This window comes from Numenius arquata, chromosome 16 (genome assembly GCF_964106895.1).
Source record: "Numenius arquata chromosome 16, bNumArq3.hap1.1, whole genome shotgun sequence".
NCBI lineage: Eukaryota > Metazoa > Chordata > Aves > Charadriiformes > Scolopacidae > Numenius > Numenius arquata.
In genome coordinates, this window is record NC_133591.1 from 14,523,320 (window position 1) to 14,541,017 (window position 17,698).

The window sequence follows — 17,698 nt, forward strand, 5'->3', positions numbered from 1 at the left end:
CCCCCATCCCCATGCGCGTCCCCGGATCTCCATTTCCCAGGAGATCACTCACCCCACACACGGGGGCGGGGGGGGGGGGGGGGAAACCCCACTCCTCTCCAGCGCGCTCAGGTATTTGGGGGTTCAGCCCAGCCCTGGGGAGCAGCAGAGGAAAGGGGGGGGGCAGGTGACACGCACTGACACACCCCCCCCCCGCAATGCCGAAGCCATTCCCTTTCCCTCTGCCGAGCTCGAGAAGCTTTACAGGAGCTTTCTGTACGTACATAAAACATTTTATATATATATGCACATCCATAAAAATATATATAATTTGTATATATTTTTATACGCAATTATATAGAGAATTTTATATATCATTTTTATACAGAAATTATATGTCGATATTAAAAAAAGATACCTGGAGGCAGTCAAAAATGGCAAGCCTGGCCAACGAGCCCAGCAATTATTCGGGAGAGACGGAGACAGGACAATGCCGCGAGAATCTCCCTGTCCCGCTCCCCCCGGAAGCCTCCCCCTATCCGTCACCTCCTCGGCTCTGGATACTCGACTTTATTCCCAGTTGCCGTACCCATCCCAGTCCAGTTCTCCACGGCGAACACACGCCAAACCCCCAACGGCTTTTTCCAGCAAATGAAACCGGCCGCGCTTGCAGCGGTCACCTCCCTCTGAGAATATGGCTAAAAAAGGTTGAAATTTCCTGAATTTTTGCCTTTTTTTTTTTTTTTTTTTTTTTTAACCAGGTGTTTTTATTTCCAGGCTTGCCCCCGCGCCGGGATGAGCGCACGCGTCCCTTTCCCTAAGGAGCCTTTTGCTTCCCTACAAAACCTCTCTCGGAGGGTGGGAAGAAGCAGGCTAGAGGGATTTTATAGATATTAGTGGAATTTTAGCATTCTGGTCGGTTTTGCGCTGCCGCGCCGGGAAGGGACCCAAAGCTGCAACCACCGTGGCTCTGCAGGGTGTCCCCCAACCCTGTCACTAAGGGGGACTCGGAGGGGCTCACCCGGGATGGGAAGTGCCGGCAGGTCCCGGTGAGAACGGGGCACTGGCCAAGGGCAGGAGCCTCCCAAAGACTTGGGGCTGAGAGGGGTGGTAAAGGTGGAAAATACATCAAAGGGTTCCGAAAGCCAATTCTGTAATAATAATAATAATAATAATAAATATTATATTATATATGATAGAATGTAATATAATATAATATGATTTAATTTAAAAGGGGATGCCAGGCTATCATACCCAAACTGAAGGGAAGGGAAAGAATATTATACGATATGATATATTATAGGATATAAGATATATTTTACATGATATGATATTATATGATAGATGAGATACGATATGATTATATATAATGTAATGTAATTTAAGAGGAGATGGCAGACTCTCATACCTGAACTGAAGAGTCAGGTTGAAGGGGAAGGGAAGGAGGGAAGGGAAGGGAAGGAAGGGAAGGGAAGGGAAGGGAAGGGAAGGGAAGGGAAGGGAAGGGAAGGGAAGGGAAGGGAAGGGAAGGGAAGGGGAAGGGAAGGGAAGGGAAGGGAAGGGAAGGGAAGGGAAGGGAAAGGGAAGGGAAGGGAAGGGAAGGGAAGGGGAAGGGAAGGGAAGGGAAGGGAAGGGAAGGGAAGGGAAGGGAAGGGAAGGAAAGGAAAGGAAAGGAAAGGAAGGAAAGGAAAGGAAAGGAAAGGAAAGGAAAGGAAAGGAAAGGAAAGGAAAGGGAAAGGAAAGAAAGGAAAGGAACGGAAAGGAAAGGAAAGGAAAGGAAAGGAAGGAAAGGAAATGAAAGGAAAGGGGAAACTGGAATAGAATAGAATAGAATAGAATAGAATAGAATAGAATAGAATAGAATGGAATGGAATGGAATGGAATGGAATGGAAATGGAATGGAATGGAATGGAATGCAGCGGGTGCTTGGGGAAGGCAGAGATCACCAGGTATTTAACTCTCGCCCCTGCTGGAAACGCGATGTAATTCCTGTCATTAACTGAAGCACAGGGAACAACCCACCAGGCTGGAAATGTTCTCTCCCGATGGCTCCTGCGGTTAATCAAGTCTTTCATAACCGCAGCGGAGATAAGAGGGCAAGGCACTCTCTGTACCCAGCGCGTTTGCAACAACAGATTAATTTTTTTTTTTTCCTCCCTAAAACATCCAAGCCACCAGCCCAGCCATTTCTGGGCCCACGGTTCCCAGATCCCATCACAGGTGGGAAGGACGGGATGGTACCTGGAGCAAAGAGGATGCCGAGAGCCGCGGCTCGAAATCGGGGTGCTGGGGAGCAGGTGGATCCCCCTTGGCATCCTTCGCCCACGCTGCTGCTCCCCCACCCCGCCACTCCCACAGCTTCCAGGGCAAAAAAGATTCCCACAATCCCAGGATCTGCCCATAAAATAAATAAAAGGGGAACGGGAAGGGAAGTAAAAAAAAGAGAAAGAGAAAAGAGAGGAAAGAGAGGAGGAAGGAAGGAGGAAGGAGAAAGGAGGAAGGAAGAAAGGAGGAAGGAAGAAGGAAGGAAGGAAGAAGGAAGGAAGGAAGAAGGAAGGAAGGAAGAAGGAAGGAGGAAGGAAGGAGGAAGAAAAAGAAAAAAGTAAAAAAAAGAAAGTAAAAAAAGAAAGCAAAAAAAGAAAGCAAAAAAAGAAAGTAAAAAAGAGTAAAAAAAATAGAGTAAACAAAATGAAGAGAAAAAAATAAGAATGAAAAAAAAAATAGAGTTGAGTAAAAGCAGGGAGACTCCGCTGGGAAAAAAAGCACGCAACCCAAAGCCACCAGCAGCAGCAGAGCCGCTGTGATTTCGGGCACACGCCGGAGCTCACGCTCCCCAAAAATCCCTACTGCAGTGGGTCGGACAACTCAGGGGCTCGGTGCTGGGCGGGCGCGTGGTGCCGAAGGCAGATGCGTGTTACGGACAGCGGGAACGGGCCCCGGGATCGATGGGAAAACCCGTGTTTTTTCTGTTCTGCAGCCTTGGACAGCTTGGATTATTATTTCCTTCATTATCAGCACTTGGCTGTGGCACAGGGGCAGCTGCGTGCGCCCGTACTCAGCAACATTCACTGCTTCGGGTCTTCAACACAAGTTGGTTTGGGCACAACGGTTTGGGTGGGAAGGGACCTTAAAGCCCACCTGGTCCCACCCCCCTTCCCTGGACAAGGACACCTCCCACCACACCAGGTTGCTCCAAGCCCCCTCCAACCTGGCCTTGAACCCCTCCAGGGATGGGGCAGCCACAGCTTTTCTGGGCAACCTGGGCCAGGCTCTCACCACCCTCACAGCAAAGAAGTTCTTCCCCACATCTCATCTCCATCTACTCAACGGGTTCATATTAAATGTCCATGAGCTCGGAGCTGCCGAGAGTCTCCTGAAATCAGGTTCATCCCACATGGCGCCGCGTGAGGAGGATGCTCCACCGGGGCACAGCATCCAGCCGGGAAGGGAGCGGGCACCCCCTGGGCACGGCCGGCTTCTCACCCGCCGGGGAACCCAACCCTTCGCTGCCTCGAGAGTCCCCACAGCGTCACATGAGGCTTTTCCCCACCAACTCCCCCGTAAAATCACCCCAAGAGGCTTTTACGTGCCGTTGGCCACTGGCCACGACTGCTATCGTTGTCCTGGCTTGTTGCTGACCCCTTAAATTCAGGGTTGTCTCCATTCACCTTAACGGCTGGTGCCGCTCCACAGGCAAGGGACTCTCTGGTACCGGCATTTTTATTTCTTTATTATTATTATGCCAAACAGCATCTCCACCTCTGTGATGGATGGGTCCATCCTCTGGACTTCGCCTCTTGGGAGGCCCCGTTGTTCTTCCCTGTGAAAGAGCATCTCTGCCACCGCCACCTCTGGTGCCATCTCTGCTACCGCCACCATCTCTGCCACCACCGCCACCATCTCCAGCGCCATCTCTGCACCACTGCCACCATCTCTGACACCACCACCACCATCTCTGTTGCCATCTCTGCCACTACTGCAGCCATCTCTGCCACCACCACCACCACCTCTGGTGCCATCTCTGCCACCGCCACCTCTGGTGCTATCTCTGCCACTGCCACCATCTCTGCCACCGCCATCTCTGGTGCCATCTCTGCCCACCGCCACCATCTCTGCCACCATCATCTCTTGTGCCATCTCTGCCACCACCGCCACCATCTCTGGTGCCATATCTCTGCCACCACTGCCACCATCTCTGGTGCCATATCTCTGCCACCATCTCTGGTGCCATCTCTGCCACCACTGCCACCATCTGGTGTCATCTCTGCCACTGCCACCATCTCTGCCACCACCATCTCTGGTGCCATCTCTACCACCACCGCCACCATCTCTGGTGCATATCTCTGCCATCATCTCTTGTGCCATATCTCTGCCACCACTGCCACCATCTGGTGTCATCTCTGCCACTGCCACCATCTCTGCCACCACCATCTCCGGTGCCATCTCTACCACCACCGCCACCATCTCTGGTGCCATATCTCTGCCACCATCTCTGGTGCCATCTCTGCCACCACTGTCACCATCTATGCACCACCACCACCATCTCTGGTGCCTCTCTGCCACCACCACCATCTCTGCCACCAGCGCTGCCATCTCTGGTGCCATCTCTGCCACCACCACCATTTCTGGCGCCATCACCGCCATCTCTGCCACCGTCTACGTGGAATTCCCTCATTTTCTTCCGAAGGGATGCGCCTGATGCCTCGGGGCTGGTAACAAACCTGTCGATGGTGCTATAAATTGCCATTCGCTGTTTCCCACATCATCCGTGACCCGACGGTCCCCTCCCCAAGAGCCTTAACGAGTAAATAAGCCCAGACGGGCAGCTCAGACACAGGTTAATAATTCATCTGGCCCTAACGATGCAGAATCCTTAATAGGGAATGCCCCATCATTTTAACAACATTAAACAACAACCAATTAAAAAAAATAAACGCTCTTTAAAGCAGTCTGGAAACAAAGAGGCAAAATCGCCCGTGAGCGGTATCGCGGTGGATCTGAGCCCTCTCCAAAGATTTTGCCGGGTCTGGAGCTCGAGAGATTTATTCATGATGGGGCACGGGGTCGGGACAGGGGGGAAGAAATGCCTGGAAAAATCAATTTTGAAGGGCAGGAGGCCTCCCCAGGTGAAGGCAGCAGCTCTGCCCCCTCTGGGTAGGGGGGATGCCCAAAGGCGGTCAGGGGCTGCAGGTCGCACCTCCAGCCGGTCCCCAAGGCGCTGGGGAAGGACCTCACGGCTCCTGGCCCTGCCACGGGAAGGGCCATCTGTCACAGCCCTCACGCGCCCAGAGCAACGGCCCGAGGTTTGCTGAGCTCAGCTTCGAGCTCCTGCTTTCCCTCGTGGGGCTGCGGGGAGAAAAAAATAGGGGGGAAAAAAAAGGGAAAAAAGGTGAAAAAAAAAAAAAAGGAAATCAGCTGCCCCTCTGGCAGCTTTTGGGGTTTCTGTAGGATTCGACCTGGAGCTCTCGATGATTTCTCTTCCCTTGCCAGCAACAGGGTTTCCCCATGATCTTTTTCACCCCTCGGATATACTCCCATCACCTCTGCTTCCCGGGCGGATCGCTTCCCATCATCTCCCCACCTGTGCTTCCCAAGCCAGAGCCTCTCCTTGCCGCCCTGCTTTCCTTCCTCCATCCATGGCATGTCCACGAGCCAGCCCCCTTGGCTTATTTTTCCCTCTAAGCCCCTTCTCTCAGGAGGCTCCAGCCGTTTCCCAAAGCCCAGCCTGAAATATCCCAGACCCCTCTTCCTTTGGAGGTGACCCCGGTGAGAAGAGGCCCCACCCCAGCACCTCCAGGTGCACCCCCTCACACCAGAGGGCTCTCCAAGAGCAGGGTCACCCCAAAAGCATGGTCACAACCCTGTTTTAGCAATTCCCAGCATCGTAGTCACCCCAAAACTATGTCCACAACTTCCCTTCATCCCTTCCCAGTGCCCTGCTCCCCCCAAGAACCCAGCACCACCTTGTGTTGTTGATCACCAGCACCTCACTCTCCCAAAAACCATGCCCACCACCTTGTGTTGCCAACTCCCAGCACCCCAAAAGCACATCTACACCCCTTCTTTAGCAAGTCCCACTGCTCCACAAGATCATCCCCACAACTTCGCTTTATCCATTCCTAGCACTGTGCTCCCCCCAAAAGCCCAGGCACCACCTTGTGTTGGTGATGACCAGCACCCCGCTCTCCCCAAAACCATGTCCACAATGTTACTTGAGCAATTCCCTGGTACCACGTTCTCCCCAAAAGCATGTCCATGACCCTGTTTCAGCAATTCCCAGCCCTGTGTTCTCCCCAAAACCATGCCCACGACTTCAACTTAGCACTTCCCAGTGCCCTGCTCTCCCCAAGAACCCACCACCACCTTGCTTTGGTGGACACCAGCACCCCGCTCTCCCAAAAACGTGCCTACCACCTTATGTTGCCAACTCCAGCACCCCAAAAGCCTCAACCACAAACCTTCTTCATCAATTCCCCACTGCTCCACAAGACCATGCCACAACTTCGCTTTATCCATTCCTAGCATTGTGCTCCCGCAAAAGCCCAGGCACCACCTTGCTTTGGTGATCACCAGCACCCCGCTCTCCCCAAAACCATGTCCACAATCTTACTTGAGCAATTCCTGGTACCATATTCTCCCCAAAAGCACGTCCACCACCCAGTTTCAGCAATTCCCAGCCCCGTGTTCTCCCCAAAACCATGTCCACAATCTTACTTGAGCAATTTCTGGTACCACGCTCTCCACAAAAGCACGTCCATCACCCAGTTTCAGCAACTCCCAGCACCATGCTCTCCCCAAAACCATGCCCACAACTTCAATTTAGCACTTCCCAGTGCCCTGCTCTCCCAAGAACCCACCACCACCTTGTGTTGGTGATCACCAGCACCCCCGCTCTCCCCAAAACCATGCCCACAATCTTACTTGAGCAATTCCTGGTACCCCGCTCCCCTTACCCACCACAAAAGCATGTCCATGACCCTGTTTCAGCAATTCCCAGCCCCGTGTTCTCCCCAAAACCATGCCCACGACTTCAACTTAGCACTTCCCACTGCCCTGCTCTCCCCAAGAACCCACCACCACCTTGTTTTGGTGGACACCAGCACCCCCGCTCTCCCAAAAACGTGCCTACCACCTTATGTTGCCAACTCCCAGCACCCCAAAAGCCTCAACCACAAACCTTCTTTATCAATTCCCACTGCTCCACAAGACCATGCCACAACTTCGCTTTATCCATTCCTAGCATTGTGCTCCCCGCAAAAGCCCAGGCACCACCTTGCTTTGGTGGACACCAGCACCCCGCTCTCCCCAAAACCATGCCCACAATCTTACTTGAGCAATTCCTGGTACCACGTTCTCCCCAAAAGCACGTCCACCACCCAGCTTCAGCAACTCCCAGCACCGTGCTCTCCCCAAAACCATGTCCACAACTTCAATTTAGCAATTCCCAGTGCCCTGCTCTCCCCAAAAGCCCAGGCACCACCTTGCTTTGGTGATCACCAGCACCTCACTCTCTCCAAAACCATGTCCACAATCTTACTTGAGCAATTCCTGGTACCCCGCTCTCCCCCAAAAGCACGTCCACCACCCAGCTTCAGCAATTCCCAGCCCCGTGTTCTCCCCAAAACCATGTCCACGACTTCAGTTTAGCACTTCCCAGTGCCCTCTCTCCCCAAGAACCCAGCACCACCTTGCTTTGGTGGACACCAGCACCCCGCTCTCCCCAAAAACCATGCCCACAGTCTCAGTTTAGCAATTCCTGGTACCACGCTCCCCCCTCCCCACCCCCCCCCCCAAAAAAAAAACCACCCCACATCCACAGCCCCGCTTTAGCGCTGCCCACTACCCCTTCTCCCCCCAAAACCATGCCCACACCTTCCCTTTACCAATTCCCACTGCCCTGCTCTCCCAAAAACCCACCCATCAACTCAGTTTGCCCACTCCGCCACCGCGCTAACCCCCCCTCCCCAAAACACCCCCCCCCCAAAACACACACACCCCCCCCTCCCCAAAGCACACACCCCCCCCCCGACCCCTTCCCAGCCCCCGCTCCCCATAGCTTTGCTTTAAACACCGCCCCCCCGGGATGATCCAGCCATTGCGCCGGGACGGGGCGGAGCGGGGACGGGGGGGGGCGGCCGTTCGGCCGCCCCCCCCCGCCCCGCTCCGCCCCGTCCCGTCGGTCTCGCGAGGCGGCGGAGAATGGCGCGAGCGGGTGGCGCGAACCTGCCGTGGTACGATCGGGACCGGGACCGGGACCGGGACCCGGGGGGTGGGGGGGGGGAAGCGGTAGGTGCTGCCCCCGGGCTGACTCCCGATACCCACCCCCCCCCCGGGTGCGTTGTCTCCGGTGCAGGGTGGAGAAGTACCGGCCGCAGGCGCTGTCGGAGCTGGTGTCTCACCGGGATATCCTCAGCACCGGTAAGTGACGCCCCCCCCCCTCCCCTCCCCCGGTAAGTGACACACACACACACACACACACACCCCGTAAGCAAATTCCCCCCTGTAAGCAACCCTCCCCTCGGTAATTAACCTCCCCTCCTTCCCCCCCCCCCCCCCCAACTCGGTTAAGTAACCCCTCTCCCCGGTAATTAACCCTCCCTCCCGTAAGCAACACTACCCCCCCCCCAGAAAGTAACCATCCCCCCAGTAAGTGACACCCACCCCCCCAGTAACAAACCCCCCCCACCCCCGATAATTAACCATCCCCCCAGTAAGTTATTCCCCCGCCCCCCCCCCCCCCGGTAAGCAACCCCCTCCCCTGTTAATTAACACACACACCCCCCATAAGTAAACTCCCCCAGTAATGAACCCTCCCCCTGGTAAGTAACCCCCCCTCCCTGGTAATGAACCCCCCATAAGTAAACCCCCCCCAGTAACTAACCCTCCCCCTGGTAAGTAACCCCCCCTCCCTGGTAATGAACCCCCCATAAGTAAACCTTCCCCCTGGTAAGTAACCCCCCCTCCCTGGTAATGAACCCCCCATAAGTAAACCTTCCCCCTGGTAAGTACCCCCCCCTCCCTGGTAATGAACCCCCCATAAGTAAACCCACCCCCCCCAGTAACTAACCCTCCCCCTGGTAAGTAACCCCCCCTTCCCTGGTAATGAACCCCCCCATAAGTAAACCCCCCCCCAGTAACTAATCCTCTCCCTAATAAGCAACCCCCCCCCCCCCCCGGTAAATAACTCCCCCCCCTGTCGCAACACCCCTGGGGGGTGCTGGTCGCCCCCCAGCCCTGTTATTTCTGCCCCCCCCCCCCCGGCAGTGCAGCGGTTCATCAGTGAGGATCGGCTCCCCCACCTCCTCCTCTATGGCCCCCCCGGGACGGGTAAGACCTCCACCATCCTGGCCTGCGCCAAGCAGCTCTACCGGGAGCGGGAATTCGGCTCCATGGTGCTGGAGGTAAATTGGGGATAGGGTCGAGGGGGGGGTCACGTGTGATAGGGGTGGTGTCCCCCCCACCCCCGGGACCCACGGCGTCTCCCCCCCAGCTCAACGCCTCCGATGACCGGGGCATCGACATCGTCCGAGGGCCGATCCTGAGCTTTGCCAGCACCAGGACCATCTTTAAGTAAGTGGTGGCGCTTCCCAAAGCTCCCCCATCCCTTCGTCACCCCCTCCTCCGACACCCGCCTGCTCCCACACAGGGTTTGGGGGGGGCTCCTGGGATGGGAAGCATGATGGACCAGGTGGGAAGGAGTAAGGAGTGTCCTGCGAGCAGGGAGGATGAGAATGGTGAGGATGATGATGGTGAGGATGAGTGGTAAAGATGCTGGTCCAGAGGGGAAAGGAGCATCTGGGGGGGGTTCAGCCTGGGTCCCTTTTCTCCAGAACCAAAGCCACCTCCCCAACCCCCCCTTTTTTCCCCCCCCCCCCTCCCTTTTTAAGGAAAGGCTTCAAGCTCGTCATCCTGGATGAAGCCGACGCCATGACCCAGGATGCTCAGAACGCCCTGAGGCGAGGTGAGGGGCGCTGGGGACCCCAGGCCGCTGTCACCCCTCCTGCCCGGTCGAGGTGGCCAAGGAGGACCAGCCTCTCCTCCCTTCTCTTTGCAGTGATCGAGAAGTTTACCGAAAACACCCGGTTTTGCCTCATCTGCAACTACCTCTCCAAGATCATCCCCGCCTTGCAGTCCCGCTGCACGCGATTCCGCTTCGGCCCCCTCACCCCGGAGCTGATGGTCCCCCGGCTGCAGCACGTCATACAGGAGGAGGGGTGAGCCGGGGTGGGGGGGTTCCCTCAGCATCCTCCGCACCCCCCTTTCTTCCTCCCCCCCCCCCTCCCCCCCCAATTCCCCTACGCAAGGAGGAGGAGCTGGCTCAGTTTTCCAGGGGTGTATTTCCCTCCGGCGGCGCTGGCTCCCTCTGCAGCCCCCAGGGTCTTGTTTTCCAGGGTGGATGTGACCGAGGACGGGATGAAGGCTCTGGTGACGCTCTCCAGCGGTGACATGCGCAGAGCCCTCAATATCTTGCAGGTACGGACCGTGGCCGTGGCCGCTCTCCCCTCCCGGCAGCCGTCAGCCCCACGCAGGCAGCTCCCGCGAAGGGGTCGGTAGAGGGAAGAGCTCTTCATCCCTCCCTCACCCTCTTTTTCCTCAGAGCACCACCATGGCCTTCGGGAAGGTGACGGAGGAGAACGTCTACACCTGCACGGGGCACCCCCTCAAGTCTGACATCGCCAACATCCTCGATTGGATGCTGAACCAGGACTTCTCCACCGCCTACCGCAGTATCCTTTTCCCTCCGCTGGCCCCGGGGGTTAATCCCAGCTGCTGTAAATCCTCCTCTTCGCCGGGGTTTCCCATCCTCTGACCCCCTGCTCCGGCTTTTGGGGGGGGGAGGTGGGGGGGGGTTGCTTCTCGCTTGGGGAGGGTCCTCAGGGCTGCGGTGGGGACGAGGAGTGGGATCTGGCAGGGAAAAGCTTGAAAAAAAGCCCTTCACTCGCTCCCATCTCAGAAATCACGGAGCTGAAGACGCTGAAGGGCTTGGCCCTGCAGGACATCCTCACCGAGATCCACCTCTTTGTGCACAGAGGTAGGGCTTCGTGGGGCCAGCTCCCGGGTGGCCCTGGGAGGGACAACTGTGTCCCCCCCCCGCTAGCCCACGGTGACACATACCATCTCCTTCTTTCTGCAGTTGACTTCCCACCCTCGGTCCGCATCCAGCTGCTGATCAAGATGGCAGACATCGAGTAAGTCTCCGCTTGCCCCAAAACACCCGTGCTGGGGGGGGGCTATCAGCGTGCCCACCCCACGGGGGTCACCGCTGCCACCCGGTGCCGGGTTCTGGTGGCCACTGGGCACCGCTGGCAACGATGCCCATCCATCCCTGCTGCATAAACCCACCGGCGCTGCACTTGGATTGCTCCATCCCGGCCAGGGCTGTCACTTTGTGGGGACACAGATGCTGGTGTGAACACCCAAACCTGCCCTTACCCCCCTCCCCTGCTCCAGGTACCGGTTGGCTGCTGGGACCAGTGAAAAGATTCAGCTGAGCTCCCTCATCGCGGCTTTCCAAGTCACCAGGGACTTGATCGTGGCCGAAGCCTGAGGCCGGCTGGATGGATCCTTCCTGGCCACGCCGCATCCCGCAGAAACTGGTGGGAATCATCGGCGCGGTGCCCGGGAGCTGCTGCCTCCGGATTCCCGACTCCTTTTCACAGGCCTTGAACCCGCAGCCGGGGCGCCAGAGTCGGGTAGCGCTGTTTCTAAGCTTCCCTGGGAAATACAGATGCCTCCAAAGCCCGGCGGGTTGCGCTTGTCTTTTCTTTTTCCTCCCGTAAGCAAGGACCGGAGGGCGGCGGTCGAAGCTGACCCTGTCCCATGGCGAAGGTGTCACATCCACACAGGCTGAAGTCCTGCTGTTGTCACCTTCCTTGCAGGGTGCTCGCACGCTGAGCGGTACGACTGTGGCTTGTGCCACCCCATCGCTCACGCAGCCGGGGACAGCACGGTTCCTTGCAGTGACATCCCCCTGTTCCAAGAGGGCACACGGGGGGGTGGGTGACACCCCTACGGGTCAGGGAAACCCCAACTTTCTGCGTTAAACTGCCTGTAAGAGGAAAAAATCCCGGGGAGCAGTTTGGAGGAGACGTTCCCCATCCTCTTCATCACCTGGGGTCACGTCCTCGGGCTTGTGCCCAGACCGAGCACACAGGGGACACAAAGCCCATGTCGCTCCAGCCACCAGTTCAGCTGGAGGGAGGTGAGCACTCAAGTTGCTCCAGCGGGGAGATAAATCAGAGGAAGGGGAGCTGGGGGCTGCGTGAAGCCCCGTGTCCCACCTTCACGGTGGACGGATCCTCCCCAGCACCCAGTGCTGAAGGCTTACTGGTCTGCTGGACTCGTTGCCGCCCCAACAGCCGCGGCAGGAGGCCCTAGGCCTGGCCTGCAGGGTCTCCCCAAGTCACCTCTGCCAGCCAAGAGCAAAGAGGTGAGGAATCGTGATTTTTGGTTTGTTTTTTTTTTTTAATTCTGTCATCGCTGTCGTCTAGTCCATGGAGACCCACTGGGATTTGTCCAGCTCGCACCCGGAGGAGTGGGAGAGCGGCAGAGCCCGCACCTTCCCAGGAACTAAAGCTACAGCACAAGCTGGTCCCGGTGAGGATGGGTTTTTTTTTTGGGGGGGGACAGTTGTAGCCCCGTATTCGTACAAAGCTCCGCTCGGGCTGCGGCTGCGGACCTTCAACTCACAACATTGCACTTGGAAGCTAAAAGCACCTGACCCAAAACTTGCAGATAGCAGGGGGACCCGCGTCCCCTGCGGGGCCACTGCAGCTGTGCCCCTTGCCCTCCGCATGCTTTTTTGCTGGGTTCTAGTATTATTACACCAAAAAAAAAATTAAAAAAAAAAAAAAAATCTCTCCACATTCAGGCACGGCCCCGAAAGACGGGGAGTAGGGATCCTCCTGTCCCACGGCTCATGAATCAGCGAGACGTCGTCGTTGCTGCGGTGCCTCCTCCGACCCGGGCCTAGCCCCGCCGCCGGGGAGGGGGCTCTCGCCTCCGTCCCTCCGTTCTTGCTTTAAAAGGTCCGGTAAGTGAGGAATTCCTTCAGCTTCCTGGGAATGGGGAGCGCCAGGACCTGGTACGTCGTCAGGAAGGTGCGCAGAGCTTTGCGACACAAGTGCTTCAGCGACGAGAGGACCCTTGGGGCGGTCCAGAATTGGACGTGGCCGTCTCTGGTCCTGCAAATGGGAGCCAAACGAGCCATGAGAACAGGGCGGAGTGACACGAGAAAGCTCAGTTAGCCCCAAATATCCCAAGTTTGCAGCAACCGCGCGTTCCCCAGCCCAGGAAACCAGCCAGGGAAGCCCAGAATTTACTGAGCTGGAGGAGGAGGAGGAGGAGGAGGAGGAGGAAGCAGCCCGTGTTTTTCCGCTCTCCTCTCCCGCATACCCACCCTGTGGCGATGAAACCACCGTGTGGAAAGTACATGCAGCATAAGCCGTTGGTCATGGGAGCAAACGCCACCGGAGACCGCAGCTCCAATGCCCAGATCCTCAGGAGCCTAAGGAGAAAGGGAGGGGACACGGTGCCAGGCCCACGTCCACGCAGCGCCTGCGGCTAAAAGAAAGCCTCTGGGTTCACCTGAACGCATGCAAACTCTGGAGGAGGATTTTCTTCCCCATGGGCTTAGAGCATCCCAGGAGTGTCCCAACACGGGCAGCAAGGCGGGAAGCACCATCCCCTCTGGAGCCGAGCTGGATGCAGACAAAGCTAGTGACTGTGCTGAGGGGGACAGCGAGGGTGGCACAGCACCGAGGAGGACACAGGCCCTGGCTCATTGCTCAGAGGGGTGACAGGGCCCTGACCTTGCTACCTGTTGTCACAGCCGCGGTGTGCCAGTCAGCCCACCCTTTCCCTTTATGCCAGGCACTGGTGGAGAACTGGGTGAGGTCTGCTCCCCCCACTGGCATGTCCCGAGCTCCTGGTTTGTTTCGGTGGGGTCCTCCTGGGACCCTCTTCCTGCTGGAGGTCCCCAAGGAGGGTTCACTCACCTGTCGTCTGCCACCGTGGCCAGGTAGAGGCCCTCAGGGGAGAAGCAGACGGAGCGCAGGGAGCTGGTGTGGACTTCACCACTGTAGTCCAGCGCCGAGTGCAAGGGGACGTGGCTGTGGGTGGGGAGAACAAGCCCAGCATCAGCCCCAGTCTGCCATGAGCCACATCCCAGTGCTTGGGGGCTTACAGAGTGGCCAAACACAGCAAGCCAGAGCCCCCTTCAGCCGCTGGAGACAAGGGAGAGGTTGTGGCCAGGCCCAGCTAGAAGGGAAGCCCACGCTCGGCCCCAAGAACCCCCCATGGCATTGCTCTGTCCACCTTCCGTGGTCCCCCCCCAGCTCCGTACCGCAGTGTCCTCAGCTGCTCCCCCGTGTAGGGGTCCCACATGATGACACAGGCGTCGTAGGAGGCGGTGACAAGGAGGGCCGAGTCCGGTGAGAAGTCGCACGACACCACACTGCTCTGGTGCCCCTCCAACCTCCGGATGAGGGTGTAGGATCGCATGCTCCACAGCAGCGCCTGCAGGGCACAGGCAGGGGATGAGGCTGGGAGCATCCCGGGGTCGGGAGCGGAGGAGAAACATCTCGGGGTTTAAGTTTCATGGGCTCTGGTCCTGCCTCCCAGCTCCTCTATAAAGAGCTGGGATGGCCCCTTCTCGCCCGGGGGGGACGCAGAGGGCCGAGGGGAGCGCTGGATTCAGCAGGACTCACCGACTTCTCTCCGGCGGCGGAGCAGAGCATGCTGCAGTCTGGGGAGATGGAGCAGCAGTAGACCCACTGCACGTGGCCTGAGAGCACCTGGACCTGCCGCCCTGGGGACAGCAGACACGCAGGTCACGAGAGGGGAGCACGAGAGGCCATGCCCCTGCTCTCCCCCCACCTTTCCCAAGAGGGAACACACATGGGGCTGAGGCGGAGGAGTTCCCCTGGGCAGATCCCAACCTCTGTCTGCTTGCACGCCCCTCCTGCACTTCCCAGGCCCACCCTGGAAGTGGATGGCTCTGCTCCGTGTCACAGGACTGTCCCCTTCTTCCTCAAATACCGTCCCCAAAGATCCTCTCGCACCTTCTCCCCTACCAAGGTGGGTTTTTCCCCGCTCTTTCCCACAGCGGAGCCCAGCCTCAGCTGGGGGTGACCTAGCACCAGGGATGTCCCCATGCCCTCCTACCATCTCTGCTCAGGTCCCAGACACGCAAGGTCTTGTCCCGCGAGGCTGACACAAGGATGAGGCTTCCATTGGGAGCGAAGCTCAGGTCTCTGACCACATCCTGGTGTCCCAAGAGGCTGAAGAGGAGGTGCCCTGCGGAGAGGGGACGTGCTGAGTGCTGTGCCCAACACGGGGAACAAGGCAGTGCCCCTCACAGTGCTTGGGACCGGGCAGGGGCTCCCGTTCACCCCGGGGGAGTATCTAAGGAAGGATGAAGACGGAATCTCCTTCCAAGGGGAGAGAAACCAGCCTGAAGCCATGACTGCCGGCCATGGCTGCTCACCTGTCTGCACCTCCCAGACCTTGATCTGCCCGTCGTTGAGGCCGGTGGCCAGGATCAGGCAGGGAAGAGCCACGGCGCAGGCGGGTTCTGCGTCCCCGGCCGCCGGCCAGGCGCTGAAGGCCAGGCCCCACACGATCTGCCCGCACTCCAGCGTCTTCTCCTTGGCCGTCCCTCGGCTCCTCGCCTCTCCTTTGCCGCCGCGGCCCTTGCGCTCCGAGGTTTTGCAGCTGCAGGGAGAAAGGAGAGGGATGGCGTTCGCCCCCCGCAAGGCCGGCCTGGCGCCCGCCCCCCCCCCCCCCGCCATTACTCACAGCTCAGCCTCCCCCAGGGGCCAGGGGATCAGCTTGACCACGCAGTGTCCCTGCGACCAGGCGAACCAGGCGCCGTCGGGGGAGAAGGCCACGCTCCATGTCTCGCAGCTGGATTTCCAGTCGTAGCGCTGGGGGCGGCCCGGCTTCAGCTCGGCCAGCAGCACCGGCTCCTCTGGGGGGGCGGGACGGCCATGTTACCCCCCCCCCCCGCCTCCTTCCTTCACCGCGCACCGGCCCGGGCCTCCCTCCCCACAGCCCCGGTCTCCATCCCAACCGCCCCGGGCTGCCCAAGACGGGTCCCGGGGATGGTACCCGCCGGCCCCGGCCCCGCCTCACCTCCGCTCGGCTTCATGGCGGCTCCGCGGCCCGGCCCCGCCCGGCCGCCGCAAGGCCCCGCCGGGCCCAGGCCCGGGCCCAGGCCCAGGGTGGCGGTAGCGGCGGCGGCGCGGTGAGGGGAGCCCGGCCGCCGCTTCCCCTTCCTCCTCCTCCTTCTCCTCCTTCTCCTCCTTCTCCTCCTCCTCCTCCGGCGGCACCGCCCCGCCGCGGCCTGGGCCCGGGCCTGGGCGATGGCGGCACCGGGGGGCACCGGGGAGGGACCCCCGCCATGGCTCCTCCCGGCCGCGGGGCTGTGCCGCTGCCAGCGGGAGGGACGCGGGGACAAGGGACCCGGGGAACAGGTCGGACGGCAAACAAAGCGCCGAGCCGTGCCGATGGGGATGGCCCCGGCACCCCCCGGGGGTTGGGGGATGGCGGCAGGGGTGCACCGGGGACCCGGCACCCAGACGGTGACACCCCCCCGGCAGTGTCACCCCAGGGATCCAGCCCCCAAACAGTTACACCCCTGGCAGTGACCCCCCCGAGACCCAGCTCCCATACAGTGACACCCCCTGGCAGTGACACCCCCCCCCGAGACCCAGCACACACACGGTGACACCCCCCAGTAGTGACACCCCACCAGGGATCTAGCAGCCACACGGTGACACCCCCCCCACCAGTGGTACCCCAGGGATCCAGCACCCACATGGTGACACCCCCCTGGTAGTGACACCCCCCAGGGACCCAGCACCTGCAGGATGACATCCACCCCACCAGTGGCACCCCCAGGGACCCAGCACCCACATGGTGACACCCCCCAGGGACCCAGCACCTGCACGATGACATCCACCCCACCAGTGGCACCCCCAGGGACCCAGCACCCACATGGTGACACCCCCTTGACAGTGACCCACTCAGGGACCCAGCACCCGCACGGTGACACCCCCCTGGCAGTGACCTCCCCCCAAGGACCCAGCACCCACACGGTGACACCCCCTTGACAGTGTCACCCCAAGGACCCGCCACCCACACGGTGACATTCTCCTGCCAGTGTCACCCCAAGGACCCAGCACGCATACGGTGACACCCCCCCTGGCAGTGTCACCCCAAGGACCCAGCACGCATACGGTGACACCCCCACAGCAGTGTCACCCCCCAGACCCTGCACCCACTCGGTGACGCCCATCCTGGCAGCACCTACCGTGAGTCACTGCAGGAGCCATCTGTCCAGCCCACCCCCGCACCTCCCGATTTCCCCATCCCCCCAGTCCCCCCAATGCCCCCCACTCTGCCAGGTGGTGGGGGGGCCACGCACCATGAGGGCAGCGGGGACAGTGGGGACCTCACCCCCCAGGGCTCAACCCCCTCCATCCCCCCAGTGCAGAGAAGCCAGGGTGTGGGGGGACCTGGGGACCATCGCAGTGCTGCACCCACAGGTACCCCACATTCTGCTGAGGCCTCCCTGGCCTGGTTCAGGGTGTCCCCTGGGCAGGGGACATCGAGGGGGGAGGGGGGCAAGGTCCCAAGGGGGTCTTGGGGACCGCCATGTCAGCAGCCCCCCCCCAGCAGGCTGCTTCCTCCACTGCATCCCCGCTCTCAGGCTCCC

General features: G+C 59.4%; 2 protein-coding genes across 3 annotated transcripts; one reads left to right on the forward strand and one right to left on the reverse strand.

Annotated features, from left to right (window-relative positions):
* Nucleotides 1–8,163: 8,163 nt before the first annotated feature.
* RFC5 (replication factor C subunit 5) lies at nt 8,164–11,722 on the forward strand. Of its 2 annotated transcripts, XM_074159517.1 has the most exons (11): nt 8,164–8,210; nt 8,333–8,397; nt 9,244–9,380; nt 9,470–9,549; nt 9,867–9,940; nt 10,034–10,193; nt 10,371–10,452; nt 10,577–10,706; nt 10,934–11,011; nt 11,114–11,168; nt 11,431–11,722. In XM_074159517.1, the coding sequence occupies exons 1-11, from the start codon at nt 8,179–8,181 to the stop codon at nt 11,525–11,527; spliced, it is 990 nt and encodes a 329-aa protein (XP_074015618.1). In that variant the 5' UTR covers nt 8,164–8,178; the 3' UTR covers nt 11,528–11,722. The 2 variants fall into 2 exon arrangements, with proteins under 2 accessions (XP_074015618.1, XP_074015617.1); XM_074159516.1 differs by having other exon boundaries at nt 10,934–11,168; nt 11,431–11,527.
* A 724-nt stretch (nt 11,723–12,446) lies between these two features.
* Nucleotides 12,447–16,149, reverse strand: WSB2 (WD repeat and SOCS box containing 2). The gene is made up of 9 exons (XM_074159435.1): nt 16,114–16,149; nt 15,778–15,949; nt 15,467–15,693; nt 15,145–15,276; nt 14,688–14,788; nt 14,324–14,496; nt 13,977–14,090; nt 13,379–13,486; nt 12,447–13,163 (listed from the first exon to the last, which is right to left on the reverse strand). The coding sequence occupies exons 1-9, from the start codon at nt 16,127–16,129 to the stop codon at nt 13,001–13,003; spliced, it is 1,206 nt and encodes a 401-aa protein (XP_074015536.1). The 5' UTR covers nt 16,130–16,149; the 3' UTR covers nt 12,447–13,000.
* Nucleotides 16,150–17,698: the final 1,549 nt, after the last annotated feature.